This window comes from Anarhichas minor, unplaced genomic scaffold (genome assembly GCF_050575085.1).
Source record: "Anarhichas minor isolate MPS153535 unplaced genomic scaffold, ASM5057508v1 ptg000028l, whole genome shotgun sequence".
Taxonomy (NCBI): domain Eukaryota; kingdom Metazoa; phylum Chordata; class Actinopteri; order Perciformes; family Anarhichadidae; genus Anarhichas; species Anarhichas minor.
This window is the reverse complement of record NW_027466474.1, coordinates 12,549,342-12,568,109: the sequence shown is the minus strand read 5'-3', so window position 1 is coordinate 12,568,109 and position 18,768 is coordinate 12,549,342. Positions and strand designations below refer to the sequence as shown.

Here is an 18,768-nt window from a genome sequence, read left to right as displayed (position 1 = left end):
TACACAGGAGCTGCCATTCATCATTCCCGCTGGCTCCAGACCAGATACATGCCAGATTGGCCGCCCAACCCCCTGCATCCATCTTGTGTCTGAGATTCACTGTAGTGAGCCATGATCTAACTGTATTTTGTGTTTGTGTGTGTTTGTGTGATGTATCCATTCCAGACAAGACAGTGAAGCTGTGGAAAATCAGCGAGAGAGACAAGCGTCCGGAGGGCTACAACCTGAAGGATGACGATGGACGGATCAGAGACCCATCGACAATCACCTCGCTACGGGTAAAGGGGTCATACATGACTATCAGGTCTAACACCACCCTAAATGTCACATGGAGTAAGGGAAATGGCTTCTAGTCATGTCTAGCTGGTGTGTTAAATGTTCTGAGTCAAATATCAGGTTATGAAATTCCAGATTAACCTTAAATGGAAAGAAAAACAAAAACAATTCAAGCGACAGTCTGATGGCCTCTTGATGAGACACCTGGGTAGCTTAGCTTAGCATTACGACTGAAAACAGGGAATCAGCTAGCCTCTCCCCACATGGGAGGTGAATTTTGTGACCTTTGGAAAGAGCCACGCTAGCTGTTTCCCTTGTTTCAAGTCTTTATGCTAAGCTAAGCTAACTGACTGCCATCATTCATTTTATAATTAACACCTGCTTGTCCGACTGGGACATGTCAAAATGTTTTCTGTGACAAAGATCTATCATATGTTTGCACATTGATTAGTCCAAATACGTACAGCTCAGATAAGCTGATTAAATATAAATTGAGCATTCGGTCATTATGCTATGATAGCCTTTAATCCTACATAAACTTCTTAGCAACGCATTCTGTATGACTGCACCGTATCTGTCAAAACTGACACAGTTTTCCCTGTAATATATGCTCACCTTCAATACTGATAAATGACACTCACACCAGCAAACACACAATCATTGGACAATTTTGAACTTACACTGGCAGAAGAAAGTGAGAATGAGTGATCGATATGTTCACTGAGGTGAAGACCATGAAGGGATCATCCTCTCTGCCCCCACTCCCCTACCTCTTTAATTTTCACACAAAGCAGGCAGGCACGTAGCACAGTGTGTGTGTGTATATGTGTGTGTTTGTGTGTGTCTGCCATAGTAGATTAGTGCTGTGTTCAGCGTGTCTGTCCCTCTTTGTCTGGCTGGCCAGGGGATCATAGCAACCTGGAGGACAGGCCGGGACTGTGGCAATCCTGTTTAGAGGCTGTGAAATCTGCACATTGGGGGGGGGGGGGAAGGGGAGGAGGAAAGGGAAGAGCCTCGAAAAAATTATTACAAAATGTAGCCAAAAGAACAAACAATAAAAAAAACTCTTTGTTTGCATTGTGTAAAGTCTATGATTCAGTATCTCCTTAAAACACAAAGGATGTACTTTTTTTGCGTTTTATCCGATTGTTGCTTTAAAAGAGGAAAGTGCTTTAAAATGATGTTGTGAATAGATTTCTAGGGAATATTTATTTATTTTCAAAGCAGAAATATCTAATACTAAAATATTCGGCTTCACATTTTGTGAGGAGGAGAATCTATGAATCTTTCGAAGGTGCAGGAGCCAGCTGAACAGTGTAACTGTCAGTGTTCGGGGTTATGGGTTAATACGGTCCGTGTCTCTCTGGACGGCCGGTGAAAGACATGGAAATGAAGTGACACCCATGGAGATACAGCAGCCTGCTGGGCTGCCATGTCTTTCTGTCAGTGCCAGCAACGGACGAGAGAAAAAGAGAAGAAGCAGTCGATTTGTTCTCCTCTCTCGCTCCCCTCCCTTCTCTCTTTGTCTGTGTTTTATCTGGCCAACGGGGGGCTGCATGCAGACTGGGGCTGGGTGGCTTTGAAGCCCGAGCAGCACTGTGTATGTGTGTGTGTGTGTGTGTGTGTGTGTGTGTGAGTGTGAGCTCGTCTTAATTCTGCAGAGTTCAGTTATCATTCCTCAGCAGGGCCTAGCGATGCCCCCGGGCCATCTCTCCTTCCACCTCCTTCGCTTTCTCTGTTTTCTTGCTTTCTCTTACATGCAAACATGAGAGCAGGAGTGACGTCTTCAGCACTTTCATGAGACCTCATATTCACACACACAAAATTCATGCCCAACATGTGCATTTACATATCTGCAGATAAATATACAGGAAGGCCTCGAGGAAACCAGCCTCAATGAACAAAAGATACTGGATCAGTGTTATAAAACCCATCAAAGCTTTCGAGATGAATTTCTTGCATATTCTTTCTGTGTTTCTTTACATGTGCTCCCCACCTAACTGACCTGTCTTTACCAATAGGTGCCGGTGCTGCAGCCAATGGACTTGATGGTTGAGGCTACAGCCCGGCGTGTATTCAGCAATGCTCACACTTACCACATCAACTCCATCTCTGTCAACTCCGACCTTCAGACATACATCTCCACCGACGACCTCAGGGTGAACCTGTGGAACCTGGAGATCACCGATCGCAGCTTCAGTATCCTCTCACTCGGCTCATCGGTGTTTGGGAACTGAAAATGTGGGGGAAAAAGGGACGAAAAGTAACCATGTAATTCAAATCTGTTTGTACAGAAAATGTAAGCTAAATACTGAGGGTATACACAGTGTTGGTCTAAATGCCCACAGTAGGTGTCTTAAGATTGTAGTTGTTCCTTAGTGCCTGTCTCTCAGACATTGTGGACATCAAGCCAGCCAACATGGAGGAGCTGACGGAGGTGATCACCTCAGCAGAGTTTCATCCCCAGCAGTGTCACACCTTTGCCTACAGCAGCAGCAAGGGCTCAATACGCCTCTGTGACATGAGAGAGGCCGCGCTCTGCGACAAACACTGCAAATGTGAGTACAAGTAGAGTGCATCATGGGAAAAATGATAAAAGAGTGACGAGAAAGATCAAAAAGATTTCTTTATAGATTCTTTAAGTGAAAATATTCTATAATGTTAACTATTATTTTTATCGTATGGTGCTTCATTGTGTATTTTGTGGCAACTCAACTCAAGCGTTGATTATTGGATTTCTTTTTTACAGTTGCTTTATTCATTTAACTGTTTTATATTCTGTATCATCTACATGTTGCTTCAAAGCCTTCTATCTAGCAAGTGTCTGCATAGAATATCCCTTTCTGGGATAAATAGTTGAACTGTATCAAATTCAACTACAGAATCCCTTTAATTTATTTTAATGATGGTCACATTCAGTCAAAAAGACATTAGAGCCAGTCTTCTGAAACCCACTGTGTGTCATTTGAGTTTTATTGTAATGTAGCTCCCTTTCCTGGCCATTAAATCCCCTAAAATAACACAAAGAACTTGACCTCAGTGAAGCTGAGTAGTATAAGGAGGATTAACTCAAGAAGAACAGAAGAGAGTGCTGCAGGTTCATCTAAATCTTTAAATTCATGAGAGTGATGGAAGTGGGAGAACAGAAAGACTTTTAACATGGTTCAACATGGTGGCACCCCGGTTGCGAAATCACACTCGTTTTTTTCTGCTTCAGCTCCACCTTTGTGTGGCTCAATATGCCAGGATTGATAACCCATCCATAATTCTCGCTGTGTGTTTCAAACAATGAATGGCCTTTTCTAAAGCCAAATGAATAATGAATACATTGACATTTTCTCTAGAAAATCAATGGCTTAAGCGCAATCGCATTAGTCCCTCATGGACACACCTTGTTAATCAATAACGTCAGTCACGTCCTCAGACATATTGATGCGTTCACTGGACCATGCGCTAAAGCGGCCTGTTGAATTTCACATGAGCAGTTATTTGCAGGCGAAATGAGTATATAAGTGACGTGAAAAGTTTGGAAAATTGGTGTTAATTTTAAGTTGTGGTATTCACGGCTGTTTTCATATCGACATGTGCCATTAGGTGCTTTCAGTGCGCACACGCACACATGCACACACACACACACGCTGAGCAGGCAGGTGCTCTCGTTAGCCTCAGGACACGGTCTGCTGATACCGACCTACTGTCTCACTGCATGAACGCTGTTGTAGCTCAGAGCGATGTATTATGCCGTCCCTCCCACGCATGCACTCAAAAACACAGCTTCTCCTTCCCTTGACGTACACACACACACACACACATATACACACACAAAACCTCCTGAACCTTCCACATAAAATACACAATCATATCACATCCCCTCCCATACCTGTAAACCTGAGAGGCTGCTGGTATCAGTCAGTGTTAGATTGAGGATGGATGGAGGGATTGGGGAGGATTGCCAAAGCGCTGAGCCCCAGGACAGAAAGAGAGGGACCATGCCGACTCCCCAGGGACCCTATTATACACCCCTGGAGTGGGACGGGAGGGAGGGCAGGGACACACACACATGCATAAATACATGCACATATTGCACTCACACCCACTTATACACAAACACTCACACACACACAAATCCAGCGGGGCCCAAATGGGCCCAGCACTTTGACATTGATTTGTTTTTCTTATCCCTTCCTCATCCCCCCCATTTTTTCATCTCTCCCGCCGCATCCCTCGGTAGACTCCCCATTGACACATCACAGAGCCATTCTCCAGGCCTCAGCTGAGGAGGAGGGGAGGGATGGGGGAGAATGGTGGGGGCATTTTTGGAGCAATGGAGAGGAGAGAGGGGAAGAAGAGGGGGGGGAAGAGGAGGAGGAACAATAACTTGACAGCTAACGATGGAATGCCTGGCTCTTATCCCCAGCGTGTTGGCCTGCACACAGATCAGCAGCTGCCAGAATCAATATGAATCATAACCAATATTTACCCAGCATGCTGACCCACGACTCTCTCCCTAAACACACAGAGAAATAATACCGGGAAGAGATGCAGCTGCTGCAGAAAAAAACCCACATCCAGGCATTGTTGTGGCTGTTATTGTTCGCTAGTGACGGCCCCCACCACCCAAACACAATCAACTTTGTTTTATTCTCGCTGTTTTATTCTCTCGAATGATGAAAAAGTCTTGCGGGAGGAAAAAAAACATCTCTTTTAAGCAGCGACCTCCCGCGGTGTAAACCGTGTTTTCTCTGTCAGATGATGACTGCCTTTTGTTGTTTTTCTCTCGTAGACTTTGAGGAGCCAGAGGATCCCTCCACTCGCTCCTTTTTCTCTGAAATCATCTCATCCATCTCTGACGTGAAGTTCAGCCACAACGGGCGCTACCTGATGACAAGAGACTACCTCACTGTCAAGGTGTGGGACCTTCAAATGGAGAACAAACCACTAGAGACGTACCAGGTAAGCCTTCGTCTTGCTTTAAAGTGCCTGTTGGACAGTTCGAAGGCTCCAAAGATAATCCTAAATAACAGCTAGGCCGGGATCAAATCAAAACGTATTGATTTCAGAGTAATCACTCAACATAATCCTGTTTCACTGTCACCCTGCCAATCCGTAACCGTGTCATCTTCTGCAATTACCCCGGGAGGGCTTATTGAGCCAACTGTTCTCAAAAAGACAGATAGTGGCGGTGCTGATGCAACCTGAAGGGCAAAACCTCCCACTGTGTGGTCACCGGGGTCAGATCCACCCTGTGGGATCAGGGGAAGCCATCTTAGTGCAGGTCATGATTGATAAGGCTATCAGCTGGGCTCAAGGGATTCTCTGTCCAATTCCACCTGCTACCTAGCATCTTAGCGTGGCTCACCAGGTCTGCGAGGGATTATTGAAACTAGAGCATATGGCAGTGCAGCTTAAGGTTATATGGTTGTTCACTTAAAAAAAGGTAATGTGACGAACTTTGGGTGCTGGGAAAGTGTGGTCGTGATCCAACAGCCACTTCATGTTCTGATTTGTTTTTCAGGTGCATGACTATTTACGAGGCAAACTCTGTTCTCTGTATGAGAACGACTGCATCTTTGACAAGTTTGAGTGTGTCTGGAACGGATCAGACAGGTGAGATTTATTTATTATCCATCCATCCATCTATCCATCCATCCAACTATCTCAATAACCCGCCGCTCTCCTCTGCTCCTCCTCAGCGTCATAATGACTGGCTCCTATAACAATTTCTTCCGAATGTTTGACCGGAACACTAAACGTGACGTCACACTGGAGGCGTCCAGGGAGAACAGCAAACCCAGAGCAATTCTGAAGCCTCGCAAGGTACAGCACCGCTCATCAATACAAGTTACCGGATTCCTAAGACATCTGGATTTGTTCTATATTGCCAGGGCCTCAACTTGGCTTCAAATGAGTGTTGTCTAGATATCCTGATGACTGTGAATCTTCATAGATAAGCTACAGTATAATTATGATTATATCCAATCATATCCTGTGTGAAATCCATGCACTGAACTAGCTGTGATTACTAGCACGAATGTGAAAAATAAAAACATTTAGAAATGAAATAAAAAACTTTTTACTAAGTTTGTTTAGCTTTAATTACTCTATTCAGAAAGAGTTGGATTCATCAACATCAGACTTTTAGCCTCTCTTGTTCTTTTTACATTGTTTATCTTACTTTTATTTAACAACTAGCTGGTGAACATTTAGAAGCTAAAGAGACAAATATGTCCCTCAGAGGCCAAAACAGAGCGTAAAGCTTAACACAACTCCAAATGAATGCCAATGTTGCTCTGTGTCTCCTGGATGTGTAAGTTGGCAACTGTTTGCCAACTTCTTTGCCACATCTACTTTATGAGGTGATATTATATCAGTGTTGTGTTTCACAGCGCGTTCTGGTGCCCCCAAGTGGGCAAAAATAAATAAACACTGCTTTAAAAATCACTGAAATCTTTGTGAACTTATGCGTTAAAAATGGTGCAAACTCATAACCTAAAAGCATATCTATCCCTACTGTTGTCCTCCAGGTGTGTGTCGGTGGGAAGCGTCGCAAGGATGAGATCAGTGTAGACAGCCTTGACTTCAGCAAGAAGATCCTTCACACTACATGGCACCCCCATGAGAACATCATCGCAGTAGCGGCCACCAACAACCTCTACATCTTCCAAGACAAGGTCAACTAAAGAGCAGTCTGCCCCTGCTGACCCCCGGCTGGGTTGGAGAAAGAGGGATGGAGCCCTTACATACATCCTTCTCCTCTCCCTATGTCTTGAATTTTGCCGCTCTGCTGAAGAACAGCGGAGATAATTATCCAGTGACAGAAATTGCGGACGGTGTGAATTTTGGGAAGTGGGGAAATTGATACAACCTGGATATAGCGTGAGGAAAACGGCTCCTCAGAAATTCGAGAATGGACTTTCATTCTTCAATTTGACTTCTAATTTAATTTATTTAGCCGTGCGGACACCTGGAGAAGTGAATCCCGTGCATTAATGCAACGAGAGGATTGCTGCACGAATGACACGATGTAGCAGCCCTCCGGACCCCGGAGAAAGGGGTTGGATGTGGGTACACTGAACATTAAGCAGAGCACACCGACAGAAACCTAGCTTACATGACGGTGGCTCGTTGTCATGTAGCAACAGTGCCCCCTCTCTTTCAACCTGCTCATGCTACAGTGCATGTGATCAACCCTGCGTTTTGGACAGTGCAACCTGCTGCAGAGTTCCTACAAAAGAGACTGTTAATGTCTGACCCCAGAAACTGAGTTGTGAGCTGTGACACACAACATGGTCAGTCTTTCAAGTACCAATTCTGTGTCTCCCTGGTGAGACTGCTGTAGTCTGTAATGTGAATGAAGCCCTTCTGGGCCGTGTCAATGGTTTTATTTAACGCTGTTGTTTTATTGAGTCCTTCGCTCGGTCAATGAGTCTGTCTAGAAGCTGTGGTGCCTTCTTTTGGTATGTGGGGGTTTGATGTAGTGGGAGCGGGATGGGGGGGGGGGGGGGGGGGGGGGGGGGGACTGAGAAACAAGGCAGGAGACTGAATGTTTCAAATGAAATGTTAACTTTTTTTCTTTTGTTTTTTTCTCTTTCTCTTTATTAAAGAAAAAAAAAAAAAAAGCTCCACTGAGGTCCGAAGTGGGAAAAAAAAGAGCTTGAAGCGATGTAGTCATGATTACGTTATAGCACCGGCTACATACTTGTGAGTTCAGGGGGAGGACGCTGTGATATGTACAAAGTAATTGTTGCTCTTATCACATTGCAGTCAGTCTGTCAGTTTGCAGGAGACACGACAAAGCCACATTACATTTTTACATTTGGATTGTACCGAAAATGATCTGTAGATGGTAGAACCGTAAACTATTCATGTCAAAATATTGAGATTTCTTGGAGCAACCTAATGCTAGCAGGCATTGCTCTTTTTCTGCATTTGTTAGATCTGATTCTGATGACACTGACCACCTGCATATAGATATTTAACATCTACAGATCATTTGAGGCACTATGCAAGTAAAATATTTGGCTTTGTCCACAAGAAGCCAGTTTAAAAATGTTTGATTTCAGATCGCTGCGGTGTCTGTCCACGTTCCTCTTCATGTTGACGAAGGGTAACGTGGAACAGTAGCAGGTTTGTATTTCAGCATTCGGCTCTTGTCAGTTTTGGAGATCTTCATTTGTCTCAGATTTGTTTTAAGAGCCAACTCCCATAAAGAAAAGCGGTCAAAGGTCTAAATGAACTCTGTGAAATCAGGGAATTATTAAGTGTGATTCCTTTCAACGGTAATGTCTTCTAAACGACCTCCTTTGTGACACTTCTAATTGAAAAAACTTTTATAGCTCAGAATGTATTGAAATGCAATTAATTACCATGCAGTCTTTATGCTTACTGGACTTTCTTTGAATAAAAAAAGAATAAAGATGTGCAAGTTGAAAGCCTGCGTTGTTTCACTTCCTGTGTTAATGCTGCCGAGTACATCAAATGATTCATTGCTGCTTGTGGTGCAACAGCGCCCTCTTATGGATGAAGAGTAAGACATATAAAGGCATTCTGGCTGTTCAAAAAAAAGATAAAAAGGTTTTCATCAACTTGAGACAGTTGGTGGTTGATTTCAAATTACTAGCCACTGTCACAATTGTCTTAATTTCTTTAGCTTATTCATGCTTATTCATATTATACCAATTTACCATTATAAGAACAGAAATCCAGCTTCCAAATGCAGGTTGATGACCAACTTTAACAGCTCATATAACAAACTCAAATGACAGAGTCCATCTGGATTGCTGGTGGATGCTTCAGATGATATATTTCCCGTACTGCCTGTAACAAATTTTAAAATGCCTTTGCTATAATAACAAAACATATATGTAATCAGCACTTAAGCATTAGTATCTCTTAACTATAAGAAAAATGCACTCTAACGATGACTAATTCACAAACATTAACACAAATTAGAAATCCGACACGTTCATCTGCTGTACGGTACACACTATGCAGAGTTTTTCTAATTGGCCCCGAGAGGCTGTCGTCGACGCACAGTTTGTCAGCTGGGGACAGCAGCTGTCAATCAAACAGCGTCTTTATAACCAGCCGCAGAAGCTGCATCACCGTGTCTCAGGATAAACCAGGGGACAGACAGGAGCTCTGCTGTGATTATTGATCGACAATCGATACCTTCTCTGATGCGATTATAGTAACAGGTTTAGATTCAGAGTGCTAGTATTGCTAGATATATCAAATCTCAATTTTGAGCCCTTACATTTTGGAAAATCTTCTATCGAGAACCTTTTTTCTTCTTCTACTAGCTGCCTTAGACTATTCCTATTATTTCTTCTCATATTAGCTGACTATCTTTTTTGGAAAAGATGGATAAATTGAGTGGAAACAATGTGACAGTGGTGAACAGCTCCATAGACAAGTGGCCATTCAATGAACGAGGCTCACAGCAACACCTGGAGCCTGAGGAGCTGAGGGTCCTGGTGCCAGCTATTCTAGGAGTCATCTGTGTCTTGGGTGTGGCTTGTAATCTCACCGCGATGGTCATCTTGTTCTCCAACGCTCATAGGGGCAAACTGTCTCTCATCAACTCTCTCATCTTCAACCTGATGTTTGCTGACGGACTGGTGCTGTTGTTCACGGTTCCCTTCAGGGCTGCCTCCTACTCCAAAGCCAGCTGGAATCTGGGCTGGGTGGTCTGCAAGACGGCCAACTGGTTCCTCCAGTCCTGCATGGCAGCGAAGAGCTTCACATTGGCTGTCATGGCCAAAGCGTGCTACCAATACGTGTCCAACCCCACCAAGCAGGTGAGCATCCGACTGGGCTCCATCCTGGTGGTGTTCTTCTTCATCTGGCTGTCCGCCTGCTCAGTCACCGTCCCTCACTGGCTGTTTGCCACGCTGCAGAGAGAAACCCGCGGGCTGGTTTGTATGCTGATGGTTCCTCCTGAAGCCCGGGACTTCATGGCTGTGTATGTCAAAGCATACCCCCTGGGGGTCTACTGTGCACCACTCAGCTTTGCCCTGGTGTATTTCTTGAGGGCTTACGGCCAGTGCCAGCGCCGCTCCAGTAAGACTCAGAACCTGCGCACACAGATCAGATCCAAGAAGCTCACCTTGATGTTGTTTAGTCTGACTGTGGCCATGGCTATTCTCTGGCTTCCGCAATGGGTGGTGTGGGTTTGGGAGCGTCATATCGCAGAGAAGGAAATCGAAGGACCTCAGCCCCTCATCTCCTCTCTTCCCCCTCTTCTAACCCTCTCTGCCCAGCTGCTCACCTTCTGTCTGTCCCTGGTGAACCCTCTCATCGTCCTCTTCCTCTCCGAGGAGTTCAGAGAGGGCTACAGGGGGCTGTGGAGGCGCCTCACCCTGCGCAAGCAACCTCCACCAAAGCCAAAACCCGGACCTCACACCCCTACATCTCTCCAGTCGCCTTGCCCCAGACCAGAGACTTCTGGCCAACTGGGGGGGGAGAGGAGCCTTCGGTCAAGCTCCAGCCAGGGTCCCAGCAGAGAGGCTCAGCCCCAGCCGGAGCAAGGAGGAGAGAGAGACGTAGACATGGTGAGCCTCAAAGATGGCATCGTTTTGCCTGATGTGGAGCAGTTCTGGCACGAGAGGGAGTCTGGATTGCACACAGAGGAAAATGACCCTGTGCCGTGGGAGCGCCAGAAGGAAGAGGGGGAAAAAAGAAACCACCTTTCAGCTGATCTTTAATACAATCCTCAGACAGCAGCAGCTTCATCAACAGACCTTCATTTAAGAATTGAGGCTGCTGCTGAGTGCTGCGCCGTAAATCATTTGTATTCTGTCAACTGTGTTTATATTGTTCGAAGGTAAGACGTGCATTCAGAGTGGAAACCCAGAGTGGGCTATAAATAGAGCAGTATCATCTGTATATACGTATGGTGAACATTATATAATATTGTCTTTCAATTGTGTTTTTACGAGGAAGAACTAGATTATAGTGCAAGGTGGCTTTTGGTGGCTGTGAATGAAAGCCTCTGGTAAGTATGGCAATGTGAATTCAATACTCAGTAATCTATATATATATCTTTTCAGTGTAGTGTGTGAATTAATATTGGCAATTACAGATTCATTGAATTACTCGGACACACATTTTAGTTTATGTTCTTAACGACTGTTGTGTGCTGCAAGAAATCCTCTGGGAAAAATCTTAAATTTGCATCTTAATTGGAGGTAGATGTTAACACCTAAATGTATTTTGATCAGTGTTTACAATAAAGACAATTCTATAAATGTTGCCTGTGTGTGATAACATTGTTCTGTGGTGTCAAAGATTATATAGATTGGAAGGGAGATATAGAAAACCAACAGCTTTTCTTTTTTATGTATCTGTGTTCAGTTCAGTCTGGAATTTTTGTGTAATTGTTTCAATCAATGACACACACATACACACACACACACACACTAGTACAGTAGAGTCTTAATAAGATGGATCATTAACGGATGGTCTCCTGCTGACATTAGGTTATTACATATATTTTCATAAGGGCATTCATTACAATTGCCAAGGGTTCTAATTAGAGGAAAAGAGCTTTCGTCTGAACTCAGACAGTCGTGTCAGTGAACTCACCTCTGTAGGAGTCTCATAAGGAATTCTCCATGCATTGATCTGAATACGCATAACAGGTTAAAACCTCACAATTAAAGGGATAATCAACATAGAGGAAACTGTGCCTGAGCTGATCTGGGATCGATTTTACTGTGTGATGTAACAGCAAACCCGTCTTTGATGAACATTAAAGCTACATGTAAATAGTACTTTTCAATCTAATCAAAGACCAATACTGCACATTTTGACATGGTGTAAAATGTATAAGGCTGGCATAATAAAATGTAAAAGTAAAAAATAAAATGAGAAGATACGAGTCATCCCCAAGTTACCTTACACCTCTTTTTACTCCCTCCCCTCCCTTATGACATTTTCCTTTCATTAATCATTTATGTTGACCTTTTATTGCTAGAGGCAAGTACCTCAATCAGAGCAACACTTAACTATATCAACCCCCATCAATCCCTCGGGTTGTGACCCAGCCATAAACACCGAAGGCAAGAAAATATGCACTCATTGTTGGACTGCAGTTTTAACCTTCCCTGTTTAAATAGAGAAATGATGAAAGGTCATTGTACAGGAATACCACAAAAACAGTAACTGTGAACATTAATGATACTATCTTTAAATACACTATGTGGCCACTATATACAGCCGGTACTGTTTGGCACCTCTGGCATTTACTCTGTTAAATGAGCCAGTAAATCTGCAGTTGTGGGATTTTATCCAATTTAAGTGTCAAGGCCTGAAGCTCCTAATCACTGGTAAACAACGGGAGCAATCCAGGCCATCCTGTATTTAAGACATTAAAAGCTGCATGCCTCTGGTCCAGCAGCCCCAGTGTATTCACTTGTTTTGCCTGATTAAACCAGGAACAGTGGGCAAGCGCTTGACTGGCAAATCCTTTGCTCGCTTTGTACCATCATGCACATAAGACACACAAGACATCTCTCCCAGTAGGAAAAGAGCAGGTATAAATGATAACGTTAAAGATGGCTGATCCACCTCAGCTGGCCCATTTCGACACTATGGATCAGGGGCTCTATACTCCAAGCTCCTTCCGGATGTCTGGGTTCCTCATCCTATCTCTAAGGCTGAGCCCTGCCACCCTACGAAGGAGGCTCATTTCAGCCGCTCATTCTTTTGGTCACTACATAACGCCCATGACCTTAGGCGAAGGTCGGAACGTAGATGGACTGGTAGATTGAGAGCTTTGCCTTCCCGCTCAGCTCCTTCTTCACCCAGTCCAGCCGCACCGAACCACCCTTTTCAATCCCACCCTTCATTGTAACCTCACTTGTGAACAAGACCCTGAGACACTTAACTTGGGGCAATGACTCACTCCCAAACCACAGGGTACAATCCACCGTATTCCGAGGTACTGACTCTCATCCCAACCTCTTCGCACCCGGCTGCAAACCACCACTGTGGGTGCTGAAGGTTACGTTCTGATGGAGCCAACAGAACCACATCATCTGCAAAGAGCAGAAGTGCAATTCTCATTTTCATGGACATGCGATTGTCCATGAATCGGTGACAAGGGAGACAACCCTGGCAGAGGCCAACATGCATTGAAAACATGTTTGACTTTGTGATGAACAGACACAGCTCTCACTTTGGTTAAACAAGGACCGGATGACTCGTAGCAACGACCTTGTTATCCCATATTCCCGCAGTACCCCCCACGAGACTATATTCTCTATAGTCTCTTTCTCTATAGTCTCTTGGTTTCTCTATGCTTTATTGCATTGTTGTAGCTTATCAAAAGAAAGGGGGAGACTGTGCAAGGACAGTCAACTATCAACTACCAGTTGATTATTATTATTTATTAATCTCAGCATGCCCTTGTGTAAAATAGCGCTTACTGCCTATATATTGAGGCCACTTTGTATTTGTATATTCATATCTATTTGCCTCTGGCTTTTTTTTTTTTTACGATAATTTCGTTTATCTGTGTTTGTCTTAAAGCAATATTGTCAGTAGGGGAATTTCAATACCACCCAACCATACTGGCAAGCTAACTTTACCTTCACAGGTTCCCTTTGTTAACAAGCCTCATGTGCGGGGCGCTTGGTAACGTTAACATTTTGCCTCATGGAGCTATGAAGAAAGAAGTCACCCTAGTCTATTGTTAATGTTAAATTAGTTAACCCTAACGTTACCAGTTTATCAACAAATTAAAAATAACCCACCTTGTGAGTGAGAGAGGGTGAGTCAAGTAAAATCACAGTGTGATCGGACAGTAGATTTATGCTGGCTAAGGCTGGGCGATATGACAATATGTATTGTCAAAACAATATAAAAATATTTTTCGTAATGGTTTTTTATTGTGAATCTAGGGCCGAGCTGCTTTACGGCAATATTTACGTAATTGGGGCGATGCTTCAAGTTCTGATCCTTACACATGAAAGCAAACGGTCCAAACAAGAAGCGCTTGTACCTAAACGGAGGACATCTCTGTCATTTGGACCTGGTTTGGCAACAAAACGTTAGATACTGAACAGAAAACAATCTGCGAAGTTTGGCACACGCCGGTACCCACAACAGGCACATTTGTAGTGCAGGCTATCCGTCGTCATTAACCAGCACAACAAACCTTTTTTGTTCTTCATCTTAATGACGGACTACACAGATATGCGTCAACACAATGTTTTGTTTGTGGCTACTTGTGTAGGAACAATTTCTCTGTTGAACGTGATCCAACGGTTAATAGACAATATTATTATAGACAATAATAAAATGGGTAGTGGCATATTTTCGATTGGTATGAATCCCACTACATGTCTATTACTTGTACATTCCAATGACACCAAATGTAAACAATGCAGAATGTAGAATGTGGCTTTACCGTGTGGCTATTCCATATAGACTATTCATTTATTGAAAACATGATATACATATCAGTTATCGATTATTATTATGATACTGTATACTGCGACATAGACCTAATCATGGGTGTACATCTTTATTTAACAGTATAATGTTATGATGGTCAGTTATATCATTTATTAGCAGTCAGGCTAAAGTAATTTGAAAAACTTCAGGGAAGTCTAATCGTGGTTGCAGCCATGCCAGCAATTGGGTCTCTTGTAGGTTTAATCTTGCTTTAAATCTTGTTTCTCTAGCTGTCTTGCCACATTTAATTAATTGTATTTTCGTGCAGCTGCGAGGAGAAATTTCTTTCTGGAGATGATGACTCTCTGTTGAGAGTTTCACCTGCAGCACCGATTGTGCACTCACAAGAAGATGGCAGGAGAAAAAGTGATGAGCTGCAGTGCAAGCAAGCGTTTGAATTATCCTGGAAACAGGAGTTGAGTTGGGTGCCCAAGGATACAGGAAAAACTCCAACAATGTATTGCGCAGTTGGCCACAAGTTTAAGATAAAACAGGGTTGTTTTCTGAAGGCACTTGGAAGTTTCCGGAAAAAAAAAAATCACTGGAGTTTCGGGCTGGACGATATCGCTTAAAAATGAAACCCCTGCGATTTTTTCACATCACATGCCATTTACAATTTGAATTGTTTTTTTTTTCCCCCAATTTAAAACAAATTTGGCTGACAAACGACAAAGTAATTATTAACTTTTACCAAGTTCCATGTTATATCCATTTTTTAAACATCGTCCTAAACCATGACTTAAAATGAATCTATCTCCCAGCTATGCTGGAATGCTAATAAACAAAACAATCTGTATCGGGGCAAGTTGGTTTATGGTTAGATGTCTACTAAACTTTCACTGACAGCTCAAATGTATCCATCTTATAGCCTAGACGTCAGGTCTACGTCTTTTAAAGGCAAAATTGCCTGCTAGGATCCCAACTGTTTTCGGTTATTGTGTCAAATTCGACCATGACCGCCTGACAGACAGCTCCCTCACGCTTTCCTGTTAGTTCAGTTGCACCGGTGAGGACAGGAACATTTACAAATGTATCACACTGGCAGTGTCTGAAATCCCTAATTCACTATTTCCTCCACTATTTTACCCATAGAACTCACAAATAATCGGTGCATTTATAGAAAGTTAACATGGTCCTGCGAATAGGGACTGATTTCAGCCACAGCCTCTGTGTAGTTTTGTGAGTGAAGCACAGCTCTGCCCGGATACAACTTGAGTGTAATCAGCAGAATGCAGGTGTGCAGGGTGACAAGGCATTTTCACAGCTGGACCTCGTTAGGTCAAAGTGCGACTAACGACTTTCTGTGGGCAAGTTGCAGGTCCTCGCAAACTAACTAACTAATTATATAGTTGGAACACAATATTCTACATTGTATCAGTATGTAGATGTTTATTCTTAAACCCCCTGGAAGAAGTAGTAGTAAGGCATAGTACTGCTAAGATGCATATACATTGATGCATCAGCTGATGTTTGCTCTTAGTTGGTATTGGTAAATGTTTTTTTCTGCAGAATATTTAGCATCTCCAATAAAAAGTCTACTTGTAAAAAAGTCATAAGGAAGAGACCGATGATGAAGCTCAGGATAAAAATAAATCTTAGAAGAAAGGAGGGACTGATTGAGAGAAAATTGGTGAAGAAACGAGTGTGGTAATCAACATTACAAGTGGAAAAACAAGTCAGGCTTAATTAGGTCATTATACAAAGCAGGGGAGCTTTCAGCGGGTGAGATCCTCTCCTCACTGCCCTCCTGGCTGTGCTCCCCTCCCACTGTGAGGGCAGGCGGGGGTGTCACCCCTGTGTTTTATCTCTCTCAGCCAATCGTCATCTCTAATAAATGAAATTTCACAGGAAGTGACATGCCAGCTAACACTAATTATACTCAGCAGGAGAGGCTGGCTGCAATTAAGCCACTTGCTAAAACCTTTGCCTGCCAATCCCACGTCTCCCACTGGGGCCATGTCCACACTACTACGTTTCCATTTTAAAACGCATATCTTTTGCTACGTTTACACTGAGCGTCCACACCAGGCTGTGTGGAGCCTATGTGGAGTTTTAGAGCACCGAAAACGGATATGTTTAAAACGCTCCCAAGGATGGATAAGTTTGAAAACCTCGTAGTTGGACAGGCCGAATTGCATAAGTTTGGAATCGATGACGTAGGGTACATTCCAAGTCTCTTAATTGCATCCCCATCTCCCTCACTTGCATCCTTTCCTTGCGTCTTAGTCCCTCCCACCAGGGATACATGGAGAGACGCAAGGAAACCATGCGAGGAAAGAGGAAACGAGGAAATATTTTTTAAGAGACATGAGACGTCCTTTCCTCAGTTGCATCACGTGAAGCGACGTCTGTTTCTGATGACGGTGCTGATGATCACAGCTGTGATCAGCTGTCAGTCAGCTTTAACAGCTGGAGAGACTTTTGATAAGTTTGTGTCTGTACACATCACTGCACTTAATAATAGTAACTAATAATACTAAAAACAAATAGACACAGTAATCATCTCTGTACTTAAGACAGATAAGATAGTAACTAATAACTAATAAAGACACAGTAATCATCACTGTCAGAGTAGAGGTGTGTTCTCTCTGTAGCCTGTTACCTCTTTAACAAACTGTGTTCTGTTTATAAACGCAGGATCGATTTCTACCGGCGGAATGCGTTTTACTTATTTCTGATTTATTTGCCTCTGCACGTTTTGAAATTGTGATTGTGATCATTATTAAACAACCCAGAATATGATTATGGTTTCTCTTGAACACTGGAATTAATTAATTAGGCTCCATGTTTCAGGTTAAATTTAAATGACAAACCAGACACTCAGGAATGATCAGCCTCACGTGACTGAATGGAAATGATGATCAATTATGTGAAAAGTTCTCTCTGACTTTAATTGTATCCATAATAAAAGTTATTGAGGGAAATATCAGATCATGAAAAGACAAATCTTTCTAATAAATGAAGAAAGTTGTTTGTGGTCCTTTTGTTGTTCAGTCTACAATGAACATATATTTAAACCAGACGGTGAATCAGAAAACTAATCAAATATAAACTAGAGTTTAATCTGCGATCTGTCTTCACTGTTTACATGTTGAAAAAAATCAGATCAGTCCGATCGGCTGCAGCGTCCGATCACATAACTGATGAACAATGAGGGGGCTCTCCAGTACTACAGCCACCAGCAGAGCTACGCCTACGAGTGTGAGAACAGACAATAACAAAACCGAGGAGAAACGAGTGAGACGTGTGTTTACCACATTTATTGACCGATAATCTAGTAAACTTTGATTTCTAGGTGTTCATTTTAAAGTAAATTTGATGTGAGAGAGAGACAGAGCAAGACCCGTAGCCTTGCAACTAAGTTTGAAAAATAAAACTTCTAAAACTTTCCACGAAATGTCTCCGTTTGAGTTTATAGAGGAAGTATCAAGCCCGACCTTTTATTTTTAAACAGTACTATAAAACGTATTTTTTGTAATTTAGCAACAAATCTACCTGTTTACACTGGCACCTGCATTTCCAGTCGTGCTAGTATGGACTGAGATTGGTGTTTTTGTTTAAAACCCCCGGTTTTCAACGAAAACGTATCGGTGTGGATGTAGCCAGAGTCACAGCTACCTTCCCCTCCCTTTGGACGATCACCTGGCTCTGCAGTCTGCAAAGTCAACCATAAAAGTGTGTGTGTGTGGCTGTTTTTGTGTTGGAGGAAGGTTGGTTCAGGGGGTCTGGCCTTGGTATTTAGCAGCCTTTTGATTAGAATAAATCAGAGAGCTTTCATCTCAGTGAAGGATGTGGAGATGTAAAGGGCAGGCACCTTTCGGCATTTCCAACAGCGCTAAGAGGGGATGTCATTTACACATACTATACACTATCGATTGATAATCGATCGTTTAATAAGCAGAGGAAATGCGCTGTGACATCAAAGGCCTCCTAAACAACCACAAATAAACAAGGAAGTGATTTGAATGTACCACTTTTATTTGGTAAATAAATGTCCCAAAGAGAACTAGTTACCCCCAACTCTGCTGTTGC

General features: G+C 43.0%; 2 protein-coding genes across 3 annotated transcripts in view; both read left to right on the top strand.

Annotated features, from left to right (window-relative positions):
• Positions 1–7,754, top strand: part of ppp2r2ba (protein phosphatase 2, regulatory subunit B, beta a) — a 37,035-nt gene extending 29,281 nt beyond the window's left edge. For both annotated transcript variants that reach the window (XM_076103152.1, XM_076103153.1), the window contains exons 4-10: positions 166–278; positions 2,298–2,475; positions 2,670–2,834; positions 5,060–5,229; positions 5,792–5,883; positions 5,970–6,093; positions 6,801–7,754. In XM_076103152.1, the coding sequence (XP_075959267.1) occupies positions 166–278; positions 2,298–2,475; positions 2,670–2,834; positions 5,060–5,229; positions 5,792–5,883; positions 5,970–6,093; positions 6,801–6,956 (998 nt within the window). In that variant the 3' untranslated portion in view covers positions 6,957–7,754. The remainder of the gene's footprint in view (positions 1–165; positions 279–2,297; positions 2,476–2,669; positions 2,835–5,059; positions 5,230–5,791; positions 5,884–5,969; positions 6,094–6,800) is intronic.
• Positions 7,755–9,638: 1,884 nt separating this feature from the next.
• Positions 9,639–10,982, top strand: gpr151 (G protein-coupled receptor 151). The gene has a single exon (XM_076103794.1). The coding sequence runs from the start codon at positions 9,639–9,641 to the stop codon at positions 10,980–10,982; it is 1,344 nt and encodes a 447-aa protein (XP_075959909.1).
• The last annotated feature ends 7,786 nt before the right edge of the window (positions 10,983–18,768 follow it).